Source organism: Falco rusticolus, chromosome 7 (assembly GCF_015220075.1).
Source record: "Falco rusticolus isolate bFalRus1 chromosome 7, bFalRus1.pri, whole genome shotgun sequence".
Lineage (NCBI taxonomy): Eukaryota > Metazoa > Chordata > Aves > Falconiformes > Falconidae > Falco > Falco rusticolus.
In genome coordinates, this window is record NC_051193.1 from 49,754,126 (window position 1) to 49,773,862 (window position 19,737).

At 35.8% G+C, this 19,737-nt stretch overlaps 1 protein-coding gene across 2 annotated transcripts in view; it reads right to left on the reverse strand.

The window, feature by feature from the left end:
* Window positions 1-19,737, reverse strand: part of TTBK2 (tau tubulin kinase 2) — a 104,814-nt gene that overhangs the window by 29,316 nt on the left and 55,761 nt on the right. For both annotated transcript variants that reach the window (XM_037395198.1, XM_037395197.1), the window contains exons 7-13: window positions 10,426-10,491; window positions 9,748-9,840; window positions 8,676-8,801; window positions 5,944-6,101; window positions 4,213-4,429; window positions 2,606-2,817; window positions 844-1,447 (exon numbers count right to left, since the gene is read on the reverse strand). In XM_037395198.1, the coding sequence (XP_037251095.1) occupies window positions 844-1,447; window positions 2,606-2,817; window positions 4,213-4,429; window positions 5,944-6,101; window positions 8,676-8,801; window positions 9,748-9,840; window positions 10,426-10,491 (1,476 nt within the window). The remainder of the gene's footprint in view (window positions 1-843; window positions 1,448-2,605; window positions 2,818-4,212; window positions 4,430-5,943; window positions 6,102-8,675; window positions 8,802-9,747; window positions 9,841-10,425; window positions 10,492-19,737) is intronic.

Sequence of the window (19,737 nt, forward strand, 5' to 3'; positions counted from 1 at the left end):
TTATATCATAATGACACAATTTCTACTCATAAAAGGGGAGAAACAAAATCAGGAGCTGATGCCAAATCACTTAACCGTTAATCTCACTTCCTCCTTCAGTAAAGTCAGTGACAAAGAAGAAAAAAAGTAAATGTTCAAAAACTGTAGAAATGAGAATTCTTTAGAAAAGATGGAGAAACACAAAAAGAAGAGGATGCAATGGAAGCAAACCAATCTGTCTTAGTGAAGAGAAAATTCTGGGAGCAAAGCAGTGGTTGCAAAAATATCTTGGAAGTCAGAAGTAGCAACTATTTATAAAAGCCAACAAGTTGTTTGTAAAAGAACCACTAGAAATTTCAGAAGAAACAAATGGAATTCCAAAAGAAAACACTACATCGATGATGGTGAGGAGCAAGTAACTCTGGTTCTTTGATTTCAGCCATTTAGGCTTTTCCTGAAACACGTGAAACATTGTAGCAGTGCTTTACACATTCATTGTCATCTTACGTTTCTGTACTGCAAATGTAAATATATATATATTTGCATGTGTATCTCTCACTGATTAGGAATCAATTCCTAAGGAGCTTGTTTGTGTGTGTACATATATATATAGATAATTTTTTTTTTGATTGAGGCTAGTTCTGTGGAACATACCTGCAGAACTAATAGCCACTGCCATGAGAGAATGTAAACGCTCATTAACAGAACATGGAAGATCACTCCTCAAGAATCAAGTCCCATATCTGATGAAACTAGGAATTTCTGCTACACTACTGTATTTCAGTCACAGCATTTTGCCTTACTGTCTCATCATGTAATTCTGAATAAAGAGAGGTTTAATAAAACAGCAGCCATTTCTCTTACCGGAGTGAGTGCTCCTTCTGCTTGAGCTTCCATAGGACTTGTAGGGGTGGCTGCAAGAAGCTGTCCAGCAGCTCCAGACAGAAGTTCCAATTTATCTGTAAGCTGTTCGGAAGCAGCAGGACGACACTCCATGGCTAGAACAAACTCCACCCCTGAGGTTTGGTTCTTGGCATGGACACTGTTTCCTGCCCAACCACCCTGTCTGGGCTGTTCTTCTGGAGGGGACTCCTCTAGAACTTGTAGTACCTCTGGCTCTTCATCTGAGGGACTTCCAGTTGTTTTGTGACCTAAAGCTTCATTTGTCCTGAAGTCCTGCAAGTCCCGTTCCTTATCTATTATCACCCATTCCTTAGAATCAACCTCCTGCCTGCAGGAACTTAAGTTGACCGCTACAAATCCATTGCTAATAACACCATCAACATGTTCTGGAGAGCTAGCTGACACAGGTTTTGAAGCATCTGGAAGGTATTCTTCATCATAGTGCCAAACATGGTCCATACGGGCAGTTACAGGAGCAGGAATGGGTGTTTTCTGAGAAAGAGGAGGAACAGCAGCAACAGGAGGCTCTGCCGCAGCATTCAAGTCTTTCTGCATCTTCTCCAAACTTAAGAAAAGAAGATAATATGTGACTTAGTTAAGAATGAATTAAATTATTTCAGTAGAGGAAAACTAGACATATAAAAACTTGTTGTCATATTTTAGAAGAATCTACAATGGTTGAAAAATCCACAATTTGAGACAAATAACTCTGATGGCAAGTAAAAATGGGTGGATGGTCTTAGAAATTTGCACACATTGTAAGTGTAATTGTAATCTATCATGTTGTATTGTAAATGTAATTACCAGAAGGGAGCATAGTGAGTGGATATCAGCTCAGTGGTGAGGCTACCACCAGATGCCCACTGGACTGAATTTATGCTACAAAGCAGAGATTCAAAGCAGAACAGAAGAAACAGATGTCTCCAGCAGAAGTTAGTAGATGCTTTCAAGACCAATGTTATTGATTGTTTTGATTCCTTACTTGGGCTTTGCATAACTTGCTTCATCAAACAAATTCCTAACCCTCCTATGACATATTTAGAAAGGTTTTGCCACTGTTAGCATCTCAGCTGTCTTCCACTGTCCCCACTCAGCCTCTGCTTTTCAGCTAGATTTCACTGTGTCCTTCTCCCCTTATTTTTTCTACATATAAGCAAACTGATTGAACCTGTTCTCATATATCTGTCTCTCTCTGCCTTTAATTGCCATTTTAATTTTAATTCTATCAAGACTTTTTTAACGTTGCTGCGACACCTTTGGGCATAACTAAACCTGCGGCATGCAGACAGACTTCTAACTTCGTAACACCACTTCTTGTAAACTGTCCTTATTTCATATAATCTAATTCCATGTTACCTCTACTGAGCACCTGATGTCATCATTTTTTATTTAGGATGAGTTGTACTGACTGTCAAGAGTATCCCACCGAAGAAAAAGGTAATAAATACCAGGGTTAGACCAATAGGTCTTGAAATAAAAAATTCTCAAGTGTGGAAGTCCAGCTTTAACTGTATACCAGCACTAATCTTTTTTTAAAGAAGCTGCCAAGTGGTAACATCCATTATCCAGCCACATTATGAACATAATAAATACTTTGCTGTAGCTTGCATAAGCATAACCCAGTAGCTCCATTCCTGGTTTTCACACAATAGAGGAAAGATGACAGTATCTTAACCACATATTCTGAAAAGATCTAAGCATAAGAACAAAATAATTTCTTTACCAGGTCTCAAGAAATTTATCAGTATCTGGCTTAGACTCCAATGTCAGGCGCTTCTCCAGTTCAAAGCTGTGAATTGAACGTAACTTTCGCACCAGTGGGACATCTCTGTCTAGCTGGGTGGTCTCTGAGCGAACACGAATTGGAGAACCAAGACTTGGTGCGTTAAGCATTCCGTTCACTGGCCCATGGCTGTTTTCTTCCTCTGTGGCAGCCTGTTCAAAAAGTAAAGTAAAAATATAACTTACTAGGAGTGTCAAAACAGAGGAAGACAAGGTACTACATGGTGGACACCATCCAGGTTTTTAGCCTGGGATAAGCCAATTTGTGTTTGGAATGGTCCTTAAGTTTATGCCATAGTTAATGTACTTTAGATATGCTCTTCAGCACACACCTACAACTGACAAAATAATAGTAATATACTAGTTCTGGGTAGGTCTGAGAACAAGAGTCCCAAAAGCCTAATAATACACTTAAATTTACTCTGATATTTCATATTGATCTCTGAAATTTTCTTTAATAATGGTCTGAAACCTGACACTTGGTATGTTCTTCGGTCTGCTTTATACTCAAGTGCTCTTATTAAAAAGAAGTTAGCTTCTAAGCTGTCTTTATGATTCTCTGGACCATGTAACACTGTTATACGCTAAATCTACTAGATATTTCTGTGACAGAACTGTTTTAGTTAAATTGCATTGCACCTTGTACACTGACTAGTTATGATGTAGAGCTGGGAAATCACAATCATCCTTAGTTTGAACAGGTATAGCTAATAGAAATTGCCTTCGTTTAAACCAGAATAATCATCTTTCTCCCTCCTTGGTAAAAAACAAACAAGTAAGAAAATTTGAAAATAGACACCATGCCATATTCTCTCCCACAATGTTTTTTTTTTCTAGTAAAGAAGTAACAGCCTCAAACTAGACAGTTCTCCTAGCTAAAGAACATTTCAGTACCAGATTTCTCTTCATGTAATAAATATGTTTATATAATGAAACAGGGCTATATTTGTCAGAATATAAAATCTTGTGATTGTGAGCAAGGGAGACAGGAATCATTTCTCAGAGACTACTTTTCAAAATAAAGCAGCATTCCCTTCTAAAGACTAGCCGATGAACCACTCTGGATCAGTACAAAGGTATCGTATCTTATGGACACAAAACCACCAAGTGAAGTAAATGGATACTGCCAATCACACTGCCAACCTGTCAATTGAAGAATAACATTAAATTCAGTTTTGTATATTCAATATCTGACTGCCACACATGCAAGATGCAGGAAATTTACTTTGCTTTCATTCAGTGATTCAGAATCAAAATTGTATCTGAAGAACATGAATATGAATAAACTGCAAAGAATCTCAAATTATCAGCAATATACCATTCATCATAAAGACCTGATAAAGTGGCACAAGGCCCAAAGGCTTGTCTGCTTGTTCCAGTACATAAGTTGCTCTAATAAAATGTGTTAGCTGTACCATAAATCTCGTTTTCTTAGACCATTCTGGCTAATCGATATTAATAAGACTGCATTATTTATTATATCTTATGTGCACTATGAGGACAGGAAACTGTTCAAAGGTGGTATACACAATGCAGAATTGCAAGTACCTTACAGATCCCTAGTTTTATTTTGTTTCTGTTTGCATCCATTTCTTCCCAAACGTCTTTCTCCTGAGGACGCTGATGCCCAGGGGATCCAGGTAGTTTCTCTGGTGAGACACCAACTGGAATACCATTCTCTCCATCACTGAGCTGTTCATCAGGAAACACTTCATCTGTGTTTTCTCGCAGCAGATCTCCTGGGATAGGAGTGGCATTGGCAATTCTACAAAAGTAGTTTAAAAAAAAATGGAAAGGTAAAAATTTTGAGACTCTAATGTGTTTCTTGCAATTATTTTCTAGTCTATTAAAAGAAAAAAACCTTTCAAGTAAAAGTATGCTTCTGTAGAAAACTAAATCTTGTAAATTAATTAATATAATACCCCCTACTTCTTGGCTTTCACAATTCACATTTCTTTAATTTAGGCACATAACAAAAGGTGAAATGAAAACCCAATCACTTAAAAGCTGTTTTATGAATGTTTTTGAAGTAACTTCTCAGCAAATTTGTAACAGATCACGTCCAGGCTCAGCTATGCTCCTGATTCTCCTACACATATTTTCCTATTAAAAAAACCCGAATAGGCAACTTTCATAATATAGTTTCCCCCAAAATTTGGTAGAAAAACAAAACATACTGTGTAAGGAAGAGAAATCACTCAGCAGACTAAATTTTTAAACAGTTTTAATCACTATACTTATAAGCATAACACTAACAGGACATTTTAATTGAAGTTCTGTAGTACCATTGACTTGGGGCTAAATAGGGCTAAGGCTTAGCTTAGTATTCTGAAACTGAAGCAACGCTATATCTAAAAAATGAATGGTTGGGAGGTCAATTAAAAGTCATTTCTTTATAGCCACCAAAATTGTGAACCGCAGCCAAGACTATTGATAACTCCAATGTGATGCTTAGTGTGATAATGGGGCTGAATCGTATGCAAAATCCCTGTCAACTTCAGTGTGTTCAACAGCGCACACTGTACACCTGTGTAATATTAACACCAGTTAATGTCTTGACTGACATTTATTTTAACTTTTTTTTTTAATTACCTTGAAATACTGGGAATTCAATACATTCTACATGAAATTCTAGCTATTTTCAGCCTTACTACACTGTCAAAACTCCCATGTCACGACCTTTGTGACTCTTGGATAAAAAGCTGATCTACTCAAGGCCCAGAACAGGCACAAAATGTTCCTTCTCATCCATAAACATTTCTTCTATTCTCCAGTTTCCTGAGATGAGTATGGGTATTACTAAACATCACATCTCATTCAACTTAATTATGGAAGGTCTCAAAGACCACATAATATTTTAAACATGACCAAAAGCTATTTCCAAATTTCCTATAAAGGTCCATTCATTTTTCAAAGTTATAAGGAGACAGCAGCTAGCAGTTTATTCAAAGTTTACAGAAAACAATGGGTTTATTTCCAGGCAGTTAAACTCAGGGCAAACCATTTAGTTTCACAAAATACGATTTAGCAAAGGATGGGCTAGCAAATTATATGCAGTTTCCTGAGGTACTATTTTTTATTGCCATAAATTTAAGTCTGCTGTACTGATCTTTCAGGATAGTACAGACAGGAACCCTAAAAAAGCAAATACTTGAAATGCTCCCAAACTGCTGTTCCTCTATTTATTCAACATCCTGCACAAAACCCCTAAATTATGGAGATAATTTCCTTTTGGTACTCTGTGGCTGCTTTTTAAGTGACCACAATGTGCATACATACCCAATTGCAGCTGGAGTAAGACGAGTGTGTAACTGAGGTGTGGTTGAAGTTGTTGTCGTTGTCAGAGAGCCATCAGTTCCACTCTTCTCCCAGTCAAAAGGGTCACTTTCAATAACCCCAAATGTTTTCATGCTGTTGTCAAACACAGACATGAGAAGCTAAAAATGAAAGAATAAAGTTAGTAAGTTTAACTTTTGTCTAAGAGACCAAGCGATTAAAAAATATCCTCCTGTAATACTTGAATATGTCTCTTCAAGATTTTGACAGACAATTTACATAAATAAGGACACAGTTATTTATAGTAACCATTTCTTATTTTTCAAGATATGCAAAATTCTGTTTTATTTTTTAAAAAACACATATACACCTGTGTTTTCATCAGTAAAGAAAGGCAAAGATACACCATAGCCTTCCATAAGAAGACAGAAAGGCACACAGAGGCATAACTACATTGCTTCAGAATAACATCAAATGGCTCTCCAGCAGAGGAAGATAAAATAATATATTTGGTAACACCACTAGAAACTAAGGAAATGAATGAGGAGTACATAGGGAAGGATAATGATTTGCTAATTCGTACATTTCTGTTATTTAGAACCACGTATTGTTTATTTTTTCTAATCCTGACATCCATCCCACAGAAACGTCACACTGGAAGCCTTCCACCCTCATTTTATGCAAGGAAAAATCACCTAGACCAATTTGTGTCCATGACAGAGAAAGAAATTGCGTCTACTGTTCCCTCCCTGTGAAAAAACTTTGCCTAATTGTAGTCACTGGTGGGAAGGCTGTGTCCATATCACATCATCTCTTACTCTGTAACCTTTCTAAAATTAGTCTTTTTTTTTTTTTTCCTAAAAGCTAAAAAGCTTTTTAGACTGTAACTCTTCAAAGCAGGGATCCTGACCACGTACATTCTTGTTCAGTGCCTAACCATACATACAAAGAACAATAGATATCGAAGGCATGCATAGCACTGCTACAACAACTACAACAAATACTAGTTAAGAAAGACCAGAGCTTAAATGACCATGGAAAGTAAAGCACTTCCTCATGGCTCTAAATAAAACCACCCTGCTCTGGTCTAAAGCACAGAGGCAAGACTCTGTTGGAAGGCTCAGGCTGCAGCTGTGCAGCTGCAAATGTTCCATGACCAACCAGAGGACTGTAAATTAATTACTGGGCTGTCTCTATCACAGAGAAATTCTATCCTGGTATCATGTTAATCCTTGAGCATGTGCCGTGTTAGATACAAGTAGACCACAAGAAAAAGGTTTTGCAAAAATATGCCTGTGTGTATGTGCTATCATTCAGGATGTATAATGTAAATAGAACATATTTATCAGTCTACAATCAAGGTTTTTCTATACAACATCAAAATTTCTGCAATCAGTGATTTTTACCATAGAAGAAAAAAAGGAAATCTGATTCATCTTTATAACTAGGCACAAAAACCACTCAAAAATTTCTTAATAATTTTCCTCACTTAATTGAAAACTACTGGATAAATTCCATGGAAATTTTTAATAGGAAAGGAAAAAAACCCAAGGTATTTATTTTTCAGGAATGCTAAACATTTCCTGTATTTGTAATAAGATTTTTCTTTGCCATCAAATTTTTTCACAAAAATTGATTTTTTTTTTTTTGCAAATGTGCAGAAGAACATACTACTACATCTAATGAAATTCATTTACTAACAGGAAATTAGTTGAGAATTTCAGTTCTTATTTCAAATGTTATATATCTTGATTTCTCTGTTAATCTTACTAAGTAAAGCACAGGAATCATTCTTATCAAAGTTACAATTCCACACTTAGTCAGAATGATTTATTGGAGTTGAACCAATTCAGCTTGCACATCAGCAGAAAACTATTCCTTCTGGTTTGCCGAGTTAGTGAGTTGAACAAATGCACAGAGGCAGACAGGTAATGTAAGTGGGAAGCTGACAGGAATGTGTGCTTCTGGGAGCCAGAGGGAAGGCACACAGGGACAACCTGCAGCGTAATGTTAGAGTCACTTTTGAATGTTAAAGTCACTGCCAACCTTCAACAACTCAGTCTCTCCCTCCCTGCTTTTCCTGAGCATTCCCCTGCCGCTTTCCACATAGTGGGACTGAAGTAAGTTCTATCTTTGTGTTTTATTTATTGTTAAATCATGGGTCAACACTGAGTAAGACACATTCTACAGCATATCCTCTTGGCAGCTATCACCTTATCACTAAGCTGAGGCTGTTCATTTCAACAGGCAATGCTCTTAAACAAATTAAAATTACTAGTTTTCTGGTGATCTCTGGAGGCAGTACTTCAGTCTGAAAAACTCACCATGGCTGCACGTTGCGTTCTAGCTGTATATATTGTAGGTGCTGAGCTCCAGATTTTGGAAAACTGCCAGAATGACTATGACTGAGAAAACAGTATGATTGATTTAACTTAAGGAGCACCCACGAGAAGCTACAATAGTAGGATAGTACCCAACTGCACCGCATACTGACTGTAAAGCAACTGTCAATTGTTTTTAGAAACTTAACTGCCTTACTCTTCCAAAATGGGAAAAAATTACATCTTTGAACTACAAAGTTTCCACGGCACTAGAAGGTCATTAAAATAACTTTGTGATGGCACGATCCATCATAACTACCAAGACTAAACAATGAAATCAAAGGAAATTGAAGATGAAACAGCATAAAATTCTGCTGTTTAAAAATCATAGAGACAAAATAGAAAAATGTTTACCTGGTAATCAGGCTTCGTAAAGTAATCTAAATTAGCAATGTGATCCAGAAAGATGTTGAATTCTTGAGGAAGATGTTTCAACATAAGTCTGTGCTCATACCTTTCCTTAATGGAGCCCACTTGCTCCTAGGAGTAAATAATACAACAAACATTAACACGCCTTCATTCTCTGCTACAACACACTCAATACATTAGTGGCCAGAAAGACAGGTAAGTATATTACACTGAATAGTACTGTGGACTACATCAGACAGCAAGGAAAGAGATTGTGTCATTCCCCTCAGTACACATGCAAAATAATTTTGAAACTTGAAATTCAGTATGAAAAGCCATTTAATTTTCTGCTGTGTTTGAATGCTGCCTGATATCAAGGACTGTCATTAGACACTCCAACCCTTCTAAAAAGCATGTTTTACAGATTTAAATATCCTGCTGCATCATCTGAAGTCCAGCCACTTATTGGTGTATATTTGGTCATCACATCATACTGCCTAAGATCAGCAAATCCTATTAAAGTGTAAGACGAGTAAATCAAAACCAAAAAAGAGACTGTATACCACTTTGTCATCTACCAACGCATAAACTACATCAGAGAGTAATCTTGTTTCAACTTCAAAAGAAGTTGGAAGAAGTAATGACAGGCAAATTAGACGCTGTTTCTTTGCATACCTCACCTGTGATACATGACTAAAGGCACTACCACAGATTGACTGATTCACTATTCTTCACCAGCAAGTAAAAAACACTCCTTTCACAAATAATCAAAATAGATAAGTAACTCTAAACTTGTGATAGGTGAAATCAAAAAGTCCTCAAGTGAAAACAGAAAAATTAAATAAATGGCATATATACACTTACTTCGGCCTTGTAAAACATTTGCAAACTAGAAATACAATCCACTTCCTGCCTAGAACAGTTTGTAAAACTTGTCTGCTTTTTATAGCATGACACTAGCAATGAGAACACTAGAAAACACTGGAAAATGTAACAAACTAGTGATTCTTAGTGGATATCACAGCATTCACTTGCAATCCAGAAGTAAATCTCCCTTTGGTTTCGCTTCTAGGTTTACCTTATCTTTTATTTTTCTCCAAGGCAGTTGCCCAACCACAAATTCCACCAACATGTAAAACAGGGACCAGAGGTCATCATGCCGACCCATTTCCTGTGAAAAAGAAATATTATTCTAATGCATCTTACAAATACCTATAAGACAAAAGGGAACATAGATTCTTTACTGCTCTGGAGACAAATTATTATCTATAAAATTACTATAATCAACACTGCAAAACAATTTTGTATAATTAAATCCAGCCACTATTTTAAGTAGAAACAGCCAAGTAAATTTCCACAGAAGACCAGAGAAACAAAACAGAAGCTGAAGTACGTTAAAATAACATTGCAGATCTCTATACTGGAAGAGCTGTTTATTCAGATTTGTTTAGTGTATGATGTTAAGATGATATACTGGATATTATAGATATTATATATTTTATAAAACTCAGTAACTTCACCTTTTTAATTTCTTAACTTAAAATACAATTGAACACCAAAGGTAACTAGTTAAACCACTATTATTTCTACAAGAACTTTTTTATCCTCCACTACTGTAAAATTTATTATCTTTTCCCAAAATTTATAATTTCTACCCAATAAATTCACACATAAGAATACAAAAAAACAATAGTAACCGCATTACTGACTGCTTTCAGCTACATGACATGGATATGATACAGACTGAGATACTCACTCTGTTTCTGTGAGCATTGATCGATGCATATCGTACCGTTCCTCGAAAACCAGCGACAGCTCGTGGCTGTCAAAGAACAGAAAAAGATTCTTATTGTCAGAAATATACCCTCTGACTACTAAACTTGGCATCTGCAAAGTGAGTATGGAGCCACAACAAATATAATTTGAAACTTTTTGTTTTATTTCAATTTACCGTGTATCTACAAGTCCTCAGTGGAAATCCAAGTTGGCAGCATACAGTGACATATGCCATAGTTTTTTAAACCATCGATTTATGTCAGTTTTTGTTCTCACAGACATCAAGTTCTAGTTACCTCATCCCTCAAAAAAGCTATATGGCAGAACTATTCCTCTTTTTTCTCCAATAATGAAATTATTTCTTGGGTTTAAGCATTAGAAGTTTGAGTTTTTAAATTCTGACAGGATATAAACCATAATGATTTCTTCCACTTTACTAAAATACACCAATATTATGTGGTATGAACAGACAACCAGCCATTTATTGAAATGTCCTAGCAACATTTTCACAAATTCTTTTCCGAACTAACAAACCAATCAATTTTTTGAGAAATTCCAAAAGTAGGGAACGCCACAGGTAAGTTTCAAAGCTGCGGCTAAGCAATAAATAGCAAGGGCTGCACTACAAGCATCAGTTAGAAACATTTCATTCTTTTCTAGTTCATGAATACCGGCATTTTCTCCCTGACACTCCAGATCTTGTATGAACATGAGTCAATTGGTGTTTTGTAATCAGAGAGTATATATTCCCATACATCTTTCCTTCAAATAAAATGTTACAAAAGGAATTATATAATTGATAATAGTCATAATTAGTATACATTTACAAATTAAAAAAAATCAAATGGTGGTATATTACTTTGCCTAAAACAAATATCAAATCCATGTCACCTCCTTAATTAATCATTTTATATAGAGGGAACTGCCAGAACTGCTAAATTTGTGTTCTTTTACACAGTCTTATCTTCCCAATCAATATTTCTTTTTATTTCCTCTAACAGTGAATGTGAGAAACCTGAATTATTTTCCTCAGCTCTGTCTTGTAATTAAAAAGGGTATTGGTGATGTGTCTGCCTGCCCCAGACTCATGACAATTACGATTTTTAAAAATTTTGCACACCACATTGAAAAGTCTGGTTTGATATACACACAGAGATCACTATAATACATAATTATTACCCTATTAAGATAAAACACTTCAGTATCTCCCCATCTATACATACATAGGTATAATTTCTTCTTATCCACCAAGAGACGCTACACTGAGAGTTATCATTTAAGTATGTCAGGAGCTGCCATTACTGTTAATAACCCTATCAATTAAATACAGCAGGATTATGCATTAAATGTCTTTAAAAGGGATTCAACAGCCCATATAATCAATATCTGCTAGAGTGGTACGATGAGAGCTGAACCAACGTTAGTTCAGGTGGAAAGTATTTTCTAGGATGTTGTTAACATGACCAGGTTCTCAGATGATATTCCTTAAATCTTAGGTTTTGCACGTTATCTTAAAGTGTAAATGGTACTTGGAACACATTTTGTGTCCAGGCAGGACAGACAACTGAGTTACTATCTTACATCTTGTAACTATATCATATTGCATACTGAACATTATCCTGAAATGAAGCGTAACACTGTAGTTGCAGAAATTTCCAAGTACCATGCAATTATAAAAAGAATAGCTCAAAATGCTTTTGAACTGCTAAATCTAAGTAGAAACTAAATTTTTCAAAAAAAGGACTTAAGTCTCCTTCTTAGTAGTTTTGAAGACTGGCAAACCATCCAAGTAAGAATAATACAGCATTACTGCCAAGACAATCAAAATACAGGTAAATTTCCAGAAAAGATGCAGTCTGATGACTAACACTTCTCAGAAGGGCACTGAGACCTTAACTTCAGAACACCCAGAAACAGAAATTCAGTAAATCCCAAGAGCATAAAGTTTCAGGAGATGAAACCAAATGCTTACTGTCTTAAGCCTCTGGTCTGAATGTTAAAAAGGAAGGACTATATTCAGTTTTACTAAGGTAAATATTTCCATTCTTCGGAGATTAATGAAAAATAGGAAAACTATGATGAAATGAGGCTTTTATTCCTAGAGTAACAACTTCAAATCTTACTTGATAACTAACACAAAAACATTCCAGTTGCTTGACAAGGAAATAAAAAAAGGGTAAAAAAATGGCATATGGAATCTAAATTATCCCATACAGTTTACAAAAACTAATAATCTGACCTATTCCAGTTCTGTCCTGGTGGAGAAATGTCCATATGAGGAATTTCATTGGGTACCAGCTCAACTGCTTTTAAACGTTAAAAGTCACTGCCATCCTTAGACAACCCTATGAAATCATGTGCCCTAAGATGATTTCAATCATCTGAGAATCACCTCACTGGGGGGGCAAGCATAAATATTGTTTCTATACATTAGTTTATCAGGAAATGAATTCTGAATTATTCACCCCAGCAAGGATATCTAAATCCTTTCACAATTTCTTGCCTCCTTTTACTATCTATTGCCTTAAAGTGTAGTTTGCATAAATCTGACTTAAAAGCATATGTAATTTAATACATAATGAAATATCTTTCATAATGCAGCTGGTCACTATTTAACAGTAGTATTACAATGCCGCACAACAACAATAAATTAATTCCATCGCGTCACTAACAACATGAATGATGTCCCTAGTAGCTCAAATCAAGTTTGCCCAATTCAGAATAGAATTTACAGACTTCCGAGCATTTGCAAAACTTCTGAAACTGTTTCAGAGCTTTTTATGCATCTCACAATGGCTCACGTAGTAAAAGCAAAATATCAGAGGCAAAAATAGCAACTTCCTGAACAATTCCCTGCATTTTTTCAAATAAAATCCTCCTCTGATGTTATTGATCATGTCGATTTGTTTTTAAACACCCCCAAATTTTCCATCTGAGCTCACCTGTCACCAGGGGAAGAATGGAAAAGAGCCTTACAGAAACATTGGTTATAGTATTGTCTTCCAGATGCCTTATCTAAGCAAGCTGCTACCACAGCAACTGAGCTTCCTTAAAGCAAAGTAGATTTCCATGCTGAGAAAAAAGCTTAATAGGACCATTTTTTAAAATCATTACAGGTGACCTATTAAGACAACCAATAGAATCTATGGCATTATGGAGGATATAGCTGGAAAGGGTATTTGTACTAAAGAGATAGTGCATCTTACATCCGAATACACCTGTGAATTCCCCTGATGCCCTTGATTAAAATGGATCACATCTATGTTCCTTTCCATGACGAATGTCATAATCAACATTCTCCTGTTTTTTCACTTGAAATTTAGTGGGGGTTTTTTTCTCCAGACTGGGAGAAACTGCCACATCCAGATGCTGTCTCAGTCGCAGGGATCCATTAACAGTCCACTCAGCAGTGGATTCCATTCTCCAGCTCTTCTGTACTTAACATCTTTATTTAGCTTGCATTTATTTCTGTTTATTTACAGCAACCATTGTCAGCAAGTTTTCCCTTCAGACAGAGTAAGCAAACATTTGAAATAAACCACCCTCAAACTGGCACAGAAACAAACAGGAAATTAAGGAAGAGTTCTTAGATTTTGTAGTCATACTTTCTGCAAAAAAAAATATTTCCTACAAACCTTTGCCTTAAATCCCAGGTATTAAATTAGTAGTAATTGCCATACAAATCACATGATGTAGTCACTTGATTAGAATAAGGGATATAATTTCAAACAAGACTAGAGTTCTTCCACAGTTATATTTGACAGAAAAAGTACTTAGAAAATCTACAAAACTGTAACTTGTTTGCATCAGTTCACACAAAAAAGGTTTTTTTAATATAATTAGCTCAAGTGATGATCTGGAAGTCTGAGTTGTCTCAGATTTGATTACTATCATTAGATTCTTCAAATATAAGTTAAAATATATATTTTTTTTAAGATAGATGCATATGAAGCAGATCTAGTGACTCAAGAATTTTTCTACACACAAAGCTACTTTTTAATGTAACATCAGTTTTCTTTGGAGGTGGCCCTGCCCTGGAAACACATGACAATGTCTTAGATAAACTACACGCAGGAAATAAGGAGTTCCTAGAAAAGCGAACCATTTCCTCCCAGCACACAGGTTTGCAGATTCCTGAAGACACTATGCTTACAAACCTGTCTATGACTGTTGCTTCTTTGGAGGGGCTGTGGAGGAGGGAAATAACAATCCTCAGCTCAGTTGAGTATCTCTAGCTAAACGTTCTGTGTTTATTGCTTTCGGCAATGTTGGAAATGTTATACAGAGCAAAAAGTTAACTTTTTACTACAGTCATGTAAACTAGATATTAAATATGGAAAAATAAAATAATAATCATTATTTACACTATTTCTGACACACACCATGGTTCTTTCTATCAGTCAGGCAATGGCTGAGAATTCTTAAGTGTCTTTATGTTTGGGATTGAGAAACCAGCTCAAGCAGTGACCCCCACCTTCTCAGTGCTGCCTCTAAAGCACATAGTGGGGTGGGTAGAGAAGCACCCACCTCCATTACCTCTATTTCCCTTTGTTAAAGGTAGAATCCTCCTTTATTATCTTTTCCCTTTAAAAAGTCTATTACTTTTAAAAAAAACTTTTAAAAAGAACTTTTAAAAGTTCTTTTACCCAACAGGAATGTATTTTCAGAATTGGAACTATACACAGTTCCAATTCTTTGGAGCCTTTTTTCATACCAAATGGTTTCAATAATTCACATTCCAATCCCCCCTTTTCTGTGGATGTAGGCTTTGCAATCTAATTTAATGCCTAGCATGTGTTAGCACCAGTTTAAAGTAAATGAAAAATTCAGGGATCATTTGGGTAAAGAAATAGTAAGCACCTGAAATACAATTGCCATTACAATATATTCTACGTATTAGTTTTCACCATATATACACAGCTCTTCAAAGCCGCATTTTTAGCCCCCTGTAAAAACTACATCAGACACTAATGACCAAGTACTTGTACTTAGAACTCTTTATCGACCCACCTCCTGCCAGTTGTCGGTATGATACATTATTTGGACTCAGACATACCTAAACAGAAGTCATGATTTCCAAATATTGATTACAGCTGTCTCATCCTATGTTACCTCATTCCAGCAGCAGCTGGGTAACAAACAAGCCCAATTAACATGTAACAGTACAATTAAATTTTGCTATTGTGAGTTCTAACAGATGTGTGGTGACAAATGAAAATTTAACTCCAACTGCATATGCTATAAAGAGCATCACCATCTCTAAACAGCAGTATTTGATATGCAAAACCAGCTCCCAAGCTACTCCGTTTTCAATCTGGAGCATTTACTTAGCCAATGTGATGCACTAGCAGAAAATGGCAATCATTCCACAGCTGACTCATATGCAGAGAAAAAGTCTGGTGGGCTGGAGGTGGGAACAACCTACCAAGTGTCTGTCACAAACCTGAACTTACTGCAGTGAAAAATCACACATGATAAATCTACCATGTGTATGTTTGCTTTGCCCTGTGCCATCTTTCTCTCCCACCAAGAGCTGAAGCAGAGATTACTGTGAGATGAAGACTACCTACGTAAACCACCTAATGCTTTGGCAGAGAATTTCCCCAGACAACAGAATATTGTTTTACTTATCTTCATAAGTGAAAATTCTATGGTTGTTCTGCATTATGGGAAGTCATGTGCTTTTAGCAGACTTGAGAACTGAGACCTTAATTTTTAATTGTTTTGTACATATCATATTTAGTATTTACAATGATAATACCATACATTAAAGAGTTGCATCAATCCAGAAGTAGACTTATTTCAGTAGTAGACTTATTTACAACTAAGGATGAGAAGCAAAAAGGTCTCAAGCAAGCTAATGTACATAAAATAACACACTTTCCTTCTTTCTTTTAAACTATTTGAAATAATTTTTCGTAACTCAGCAGAGAATTCAGTCAATAGCTCAGAAAGAATTAGAAACTAAAGTTTCTGGTTTGGCTTTGGTTTGCTTCTATTTTCACCAGGAAACAAATTTTACTGGACCAAACCATGTGTCTTTCCACGATAATAGCTTTTAATTTCAAGCAAACAGGACAGCTCTCAAAGACTTCCAGCAGTTTCTACAAGATTAATGAAAATTAGTGATTACAGATAGAACCCAAATTATTATCTTGACACAGAGGGAGACCATTAAAATTCAATTAAAATGGCTCACTTCCATCTTAAAAGACACCAGTCAGCTGGTCAATCAGCATGCACTTTAGATGGCAAGCAAGACATGCCTAGTCCCAGAACTGTGACTACGGACTGGTCACAAAGGCAGAGTATAGTATGAAGGTGAAAATACTAAGCAGTTTGGAGGGCATAAGGGAACCAGTACACAAAACTATAGGAATGAAGTAAGTGTCATGATGCATGAAATAATTTGATTTTTTTCAAAGACAATATCAAATCTCAGTGAAAAAACTATTTCTCTTTGTTTTAAAGGACTGCTACAGCCCATTCGCCTAGGCATCTGTCAGTTCTATAGAAAATAAAGGAACTGCTGTATCAGAATTAAACTGTTCAGTGATTGCCTGGATATGATATCAGTGTTCTGCACACCACAGGAAAGGAGAAAAAACCCAATATATTCCAACAATTACAAAGTATTGTATTATGTGAATTAAATCTTTTTCATATCTCAACTATTTATCAACCCGTTCCTTCAGGCAGGATATTAATAGACTGTATATTCTTTTCATTTTTCACCCAAAAACGCTCAAACACCAGCTCACAAACAATCTTCCTCTCAAACAAATAACCATACATGATTTTCTTAAGTTTTTCATTTCATTTAATTGTTGCAAGAATACTCCATAGAGATGTTCTAAAATATCAGATCAGATTCAATTCATATACCCATTCTACTTGTGTCACTTGTAAGTCAATTCATAATTCTTGTTTTTCATCTTTTACTTTAACTCACTACCTGCCTTTTTCACCTCACACTATCACACATCACACACAAGACACCAGCTGTCTGTCTCTATAACACTGATTTCCTTCATTTCTTCTTTGTCAGTAATAGCACAATCAAACTTGCAAGGGTCATGTTCAGAGGATGCTGAAAATGCTACATATAAAGACTGTATGACTTTAAATAATCTCCCTCTATGTCCTTGAAGGAGGTTATGGCAGAGAAACGTAACAGTGTTACACTGGTAGGTATAACACAGCTGTGTCATTATATCTGCACAGGTATAACACTGGTAGGTATATCACAGCTATGCATTACTTCAAAAATTTTTGAAACATAACTATTTAATAGTTATTTTAATCTCTTTATTAAAAAATAAGGTCTGCAAAAACCTCTCCAAACTAACTGCCTTGTTTTCCCTATAAAGTTGTCATAATTCAGAAATGGAGCCTCAAATGACTAATGTCCTAATTCTTTCAACTCATGCAGATTCCTTCTGGTAAGACTAATAAAACAAAGGCCTCTTGGCTTAGTCTCTCCGGCAAATGACCATTTCCATGTAGGACATTTTGACATAAAAATCTAGACCTTCTTTAGTATTCCCTGGGATTTAAGGAGAAAAAAAAAAACAACCAAAAAATAACAAGAAAAGAAAAGATTAATTAGGCTCCAGTCTTTGTTGACTTAGATGATGAGGGAAAGAATTAAGGAGTATGTACAGGTTATTTAAGAATGAGGCTATTTGTTTATGTCTTGCATTGAATGGCTCTGATATTATATAACAATTCCTTTGCAACAGAACTGAAAGTAATAAAGAAAATATAAAACTGTAATAATTAATCTCAGACTCTTCAACAGAACTCCATTTACTGAAACAAATCTTCTTTTCTTTAAAGTAGTTCATTTTTTAGAAAGCTATCAACTATCAAATGCTTAGCTCAGAATTCAGAAGGAAATCTTGCAGATCTCATCTGTTTCCAAAAATACATGTAATATAGGCTGGCATGCAGATTTAGCGAAGAAAACCTGAAAACACAGTTTTAAAATCTTTGTTGTTTAGACATTTTATTTGTTCTACAGTAGCAAAATGTACAAAGTTTAATTTTATAGACAGGAAAATCAGAAATGGGCTACAACAGGAAAGGATGGTCAGGTTTCAAAAAAATTACCTCAGTCCTCTCTTCCAACACTACTTTTGAATCATTATTTATTAATAAAAATATTTATTTTAGAAACAAAGAACATGCAGTAAATAGTTTCCAACTCTATTTTCAAGACTTTATCACATTCTATTTGGCAGCTTAATTGTATCACATATACGTATGTCTCCATTGGTCCCTCCTTAAATATTTTCATTGGTGCCATAATAGCTGAAGTAATTTTGCTAACTGCTGCAAAACACACAATCAGTGCAAAACTTTATTAACATAAACTAAGATTCACACGCTAAATATTTTAAATATTCCTTTGTTTATAATTTCTTGCTCATTCTATGCCTTTCTGCTAGAGAGTTCACTACAAAACTATTACTTATTTTTAATGTTTTACAGTCCCAGCTCTTGAATCTTCCCAAGAAGTGCTGAAGAGAAGAGAGACGGCTGTTAGGAGGCTGATCTCAAAATATGTGATTAAGACACTTGTCCTATGGTTCAAGCTAAAACTGCAACTTGCCACTTATTCTATCATGTCAAACTCTTCATTAAGCTGGAAACAATGAAAAATTGGACATACTTTAGCTTTGTTGCACTACACCCCACTTCCCTGTCATGTCTTCTTCCTCCCTTCATACAGATCAGAAGAAATATTTCTCAAACTCTTTCAAGACGCAGCTGACCCCGTGCAATGCTCTACAGAGACAGGCACTACTTCTGGTCCTGGTAGAGCACAGTGGTCTCCCCAGGCCAGATAGCCCACACAATGCTTCACACCAATACAGCTGAACTACCTCCAGATTTAAAGGTCACTGAAGCATTTACCTTTGAGGTTATCACCAAACATTTCTTGTTCTTTGTTTTGGCACCTGATATCTTTACTTCTGCAGTAGAGAGGGAATGGGGCAGGTAAATAATACTCATTCTCTCTGTCACCCTTTTCCCTCTCCTCCTCCTGTTTTTCCCTTGCACTTTCTCATACCTCATACACTGCATTTCTCTCCCTTATTTCATGAAATCTGATCACAGACCTCACAAGGAATAAGGGAGAATTTTAAGAGTTAATTGGAACTCACAGTGATTTGGTAAAGATTGGTTGAAAGGATTTGATAGGGAGGAGCCACTGCAAGATACATAACCATTTAATGCCTGACATTACTTCAACGCGTTCAGTGCATTCTTCACATTAATTTATGTC